Source organism: Neopelma chrysocephalum, unplaced genomic scaffold (genome assembly GCF_003984885.1).
Source record: "Neopelma chrysocephalum unplaced genomic scaffold, ASM398488v2 Primary Assembly neopelma1_184631, whole genome shotgun sequence".
Taxonomy (NCBI): domain Eukaryota; kingdom Metazoa; phylum Chordata; class Aves; order Passeriformes; family Pipridae; genus Neopelma; species Neopelma chrysocephalum.
Genome location: NW_020938508.1, coordinates 1 through 5,016, shown reverse-complemented (window position 1 = coordinate 5,016; position 5,016 = coordinate 1). Strand labels below are relative to the sequence as shown.

Below are 5,016 nucleotides of genomic sequence, written 5' to 3'. Positions count from 1 at the left end.
GATCAGAGTTCTGCATGCTCTGACATTTATCAGTATTTGAGGGGGGGAGGGAGTGGGGAGAGGGCCTGGAGAAGGCCCCAGGAATTATTTTAATGTATCAAACACAAGTACTGCATTGGCTGTCTCACTAGAGCAGCCTGGGCTGACTGGTCAGCTCCTCCGTGGGGAGGGCAGGGCTGCTGGGCCAGGTGAGGGGTGCTCATCTCTCCCTTTCAGGTTGAACTTTGGTTTATTTTCTTTTTCCCCTGGGTCCAAACAAAATATTATAAATAAAAGCACAGTGTCAGGATGGAGTGTTTGGTTTTTTGGTTTTTTTTTTCAGGGAGTGATTTGATTCCTTGGAAGCAATAAGGATGGGAGGTAGCTCAATGCTGCCACAGCTCTGCTCAAGCTCTTGTCCTGTGGAGAGAGGCCTGCAAAGACAGGAGGGTCATACAAGTGTCTGTCTGTCCCTCTGTTTCTCACATAACACATGTTGAATAAAATGGCTTTAAACCCTCGCCTCCATAATCAGCTCCAGGTCCTCCTGCCATGTGCCAGTCCCTGGAGTGGCTCATTTAGGGCTGAGGTTTGGTAAGAGCTGGGCACAGAGATAAACCTGCACCCACCTTGTCACCCCTGTGGGCCTCTCAGGTACTTCATGGTCTTCTCAGCTGGCCAAATATCCAGAAAGTGGGAAAAATGTGCCTCATGGCAATGCCCCAATGCTGGAGTGAGGTGGGATGGTTGTGGGGCTTCCTACTTCCTCGTCAGGATCCCAACTGGGTTGTGCTGGTGAGTCCAGCTACCAGGGCTGGGTTTGTGCTTTGGGATAGCTGGGAGGGAGAGTATGGCAAGAGGAGACTGTGCCTTCCCTGTGGGACATTGCTGTGAGTTTGCTTTTCCCCAGACAAGATTTACAGCCTTGGGGGAAGCATAGGAAATCTCCGTTGCTGTGACAGGAAGCCACTTGCAATCAAGTCCTTTCTGCAGCACATCCAGCCTCAGGAAAGGAAATGGGAATGTTCCTTTCACTGAGGACTGGCTGGGCAGGAGGCACGTGAGGGTTTTGGCCCCTCACAGTGTCTGTGGCTCCTGCCAGCGCTGACAAAGTCACTGCACTGGCTCCAGCACCGCCACTGCACCACACACGGCACAGGTCAGGCTCCATGGTGGGGAAAATGGCTTGGACAGTTATTTTCCATTAATATTATGCCAGGGCCTACAATGGTTTCTGCTCCCCTTCCCCCTGCCCAGGGCACCCCCAGGCTGGCAGTGCCGGGGCTCATCACAGCCCGTAGCTTTTCCATCCAGGTAGCAAAGACCCAACCCCAGTACTGGGGTCACACTGGCTCTATGCTGGTGGCATCAAGGCTGGGGACAACCGAGGCCACCACTGTGCAGTGCCATAATGCACAGCCACTGCCTGGCTTGATGGACACGCTGGGTAGTAAAAAAACTCTTGTTAAAGCCGGGATGGAAAGCAGCAGCCACGGTGCCGGTGCTTTCAGAGAGCACATTTGGGGCCCAAGCGCTCAGCCCTGGAGATGTTTATAGCACTTTAGGTCTGTTTGTGAGGTTGGAGCCTTTCCAAAAAAAAAAAAAAAAAAGAAAGCAGGGGTGGGGGGGAGGAGAGAAAGACATATATTATTGTTTATAATCTGCTTTATTCAGCCAAACCTTTCCCCAGCAGCCTTGCGGATTGCTGTTTAAATCCCTTGGTGCCTTTAACTACCGATACAGAAAGTGGTTAATGTGCATTCGCCCTAAGCTTGGCATCTACTCCAGGAAATCACTTTAATTGAGAAGCATTAAATGTTAAAATGATTAAAATATAGAAAGCCAACACACCGGTGCCCACGGAGGGGCTTGGACCCCCCCATCCCACCTGGCACGGCTCTTCCATCTCACCTGTGCTGGGCGGGTGCTGCAGTGGCACAGCCAGGTGCCCACTGCCACTGCTGCAGGGTGCCAGGAAAGCTGTGGCGCCTCAGGGTGCTGTATGGCACCGATGGAGATGCCCACCCCAAACCCACCCACCTCTCTAAAAAGCCAGGGCACCATGACCAATGTCACCTGTTCCATACAGGAATGCCAGCTTCCTGGACAGGACGCCAGCAATCCTGATCCCAAACAGCCAGGGGTGCCAGAGCAGGCAGTGCTGGTGGTGACCACGGCCCTCCCACTGAGGAAGAAAATCCCAAAGACAGCAGCTGCTAAAGAGCATCCCGAGTTTATTTGCCATCGCTTTCCCTCGCGGCGGAGGGGGTGACTGTACACATCTCATGCCAATGCACCGGAGGCAGGGAACAAAAGCAACGCCCTGGGCCCGAATTCAGGGGCACTGGGCAGGATCATTTCTCCCCAAGACATGGCAATAAATAAGGTTTTATTCTTTGAAATTTTTTTTATTATTATTATTATTATTATTTTTGTCGGGGTTTTGTTTTTTCTTTTTTTTTTCCTTTTTTTTCCCCCCCAGGAAACAAGACTCTCACTTTCTGGAACTGTACAAAATTTACACAGCGAGGGGAGGAGGAGACATTTGGCCTTGTCGAAGGGGGATGGAGAGCAGCGGGCACGGCTCTCCCCCGTCCCCCTCCCCACCAGTGCCAGCAAGGCCGGGGGCTTGGCACGAAGCAGCACCCAAGGCTGGGGAGGGGGGAGGCACGTGGATGCAGCTGGGGCAGCTCCTGCAGCACCAATGCACCCAGCTGGGGGGGCAAGGAGGGACAGGGACAGACCAGTGATGTGCTTTCTTGTGTGGCTTTTTTTTTTTCATTTTTATTCTTTTTTCCCCTTTGCTTTCAGAGCTCCCAAGGCCCCTGGCAGCAGCCAGCTGAGGGGATCCACCCCCAGCCCTCCCTGATGGATGGCAGTCTGGGATCATCAGCATCACCCCAGAGCCAGAGGGGATGGCAGGGACCCGGGGGCTGGGGCATCCCTGTGGGGTTGGGACAGAGCTGGGCACCCCAGGCAGAGAGTGTGGAGCTGGATTTTATCCATGGGGCTGAATGTGTGAGGGTAGGGGGTGCGGACTGTGCTGGGGGAGAGAGGCACGTGGGTTTTGAGCAAGGGGCTGGTGCTGGGTGGGCCCAGCCAGGAGCAGACCCCATGGGGCTTGCAGGATGTGCCAAAGCCACCTGAATCCTCCCTGGATGCCTCCACCCACGCTTGGTGCCATCAGCCCCACGGCACCAAAGGACATCGGTGGCCTATACCAGGGACATCTCACACCCCAATCCCCTCCACTCCCCACCACACAGCTGCTTCTGCAGCTGACAAAATACCCTTTTTCCCCCTTTTGGGGGGAATTTTTTGCAATACCCTCAGAGCAAACATTGCCCACCTCTCCCACCCACCCTTCCAGCAGCTGCTTTCCAGGTGCCAGCCCCAAGCATCCCTGCTGGCTCCACCACAGCCCAGCTTGGCCAGTGGGCATCCCGAGCCAGAGGCATTGTTTTTTAATTCCTCCCCATCGCGTGACCATGGTGAAACCGCAGTGATGCTCCATAAACACTCCTGTGTGCCCAGGGATAAATCATAGCCCCGCGGCCACCAGGCCAGGAGCAGGCAGGATCTTCCCCGGCAGCATCGCCCCGGGCAGCAGGACAATGGCCCCACTCGGACACGTCCCCGGCAAAATAAACCCTTCTACAATATAGATTTCTCTTTCTGCTGAGGCTCCGGGCAGCGCCGAGTTGCATTTCAGCTCCGTATCGAAAAATAACTCTTGAAAATAGCAGCGGTGCTCGGCAGGGGGGTGCGGGAACTGCGGGGCTGGTGCGGGTGCCGGGACGGACTCTGCCATCCCTGATTGTCCTTCTTTCCCTCCCGCTGTCCCACACTACGGCCGTGCCCCAGCCCTGCGCCGGGTCCTCGCCGTGCATCCCGTGCGCCGACATCTCTCTTGTGCTTACACCCGAAGGCATCCGTGCCCCCCGCCCCGAGCACAGACGCCCCTACCCACCGCCAGTGCTGCCCGCCCCTCCCTGCAGCCCTCCGGGACCAATTCCCATGGGAAATCCTGGAAAGGTCAACCGCCGGCGGGTGCCCTCAGTGCTGCGCTTGCGGGCTGGGGGGGGGAGCGAGGGGGCCGGGGCGGGGGGCGAGCAGCGCTTAGAAAGGGGGGTGATCCATGTCGTCCAGCCAGGAGGCCGGGCTGGTGGGAAAGTCTGGGTACCCGACGCTGCTGCCCGTGGAGATGTCGGAGGTGGGGCCCCCCCCGGCCATGGCCCGCAGCGTCTGACTCACCCCCTGCGCCCCGTGGGCCACCAGCCCCAGGCTGCCGTCCATGGCGTAGTCCAGCCCGTTCAGCAAGGGCGGGTGGGACGGCAGGGAGGAGATGGAGGACGGCGACTGGGGGAGGCCGTAGGGACTCCCGTCCCGCAAGTCCTGGTACGACTGTCCCGTCCCCTCCATGGAGAAGCCGCCGTTCAGCAACTGTCCGCCCGCCACGTCCCCCACGGTGCCGTAAACCCTGTTGTTGTGGCCCAGCTCGGAGAGGATCTGGTCTTCTGCCGGGGAGAGGAGGGAGAGCAGAAGCGGGGGGTCAGCGCAGGGGGCGGCCCCGCGGCCCCCCGGCCCCGCGCGGGCGCCCCGCTCACCGCGGAAGCTGAGCTCGCTGTCGCTGACTCCGCAGTCCTCGGCCGAGCTCTCCTTCTCCAGCTTCCCACCCCCGCGGCTCCGCTTCACGCTCTTGTAGAACTGCCCCCAGCGGTGCCGCCCCGCGTCCTTCTTCAGCCGCTTCTCCTTGGCCCGGCGGTTCTGGAACCACACCTGGGGCGGGAAATGGGGACATCGATGGCACCGCGGCACCCTGGCACTGCTGCATGCCAGCGCTCCTGCATCCAACACCCATGGAACCGCTACATCCCAGCATGCCAGCACCTCCGCTACCCAGCACCCCTGCAACCTCACATGCCAACACCCTGCAATCCAGCACTCCTGCACCCCAGCATCCCTGCAACCCAGTATGCCAGCTGGGGTAGGGGGGGGACATGGATCCAACACCAGTGCGCCCAGCTTGGAGGGCAA

At 58.3% G+C, this 5,016-nt stretch overlaps 1 protein-coding gene across 1 annotated transcript; it reads right to left on the bottom strand.

Annotated features, from left to right (window-relative positions):
* Positions 1–2,902: 2,902 nt before the first annotated feature.
* On the bottom strand, positions 2,903–4,758 carry LOC113962704 (LIM/homeobox protein Lhx4-like; the record flags this gene model as incomplete). Its single annotated transcript, XM_027673468.1, has 2 exons — positions 2,903–4,496; positions 4,587–4,758. Coding segments are annotated over 2 exons (570 nt in total), but the record flags the coding sequence as incomplete, so codon positions are not given.
* Between the last annotated feature and the right edge of the window lie 258 nt (positions 4,759–5,016).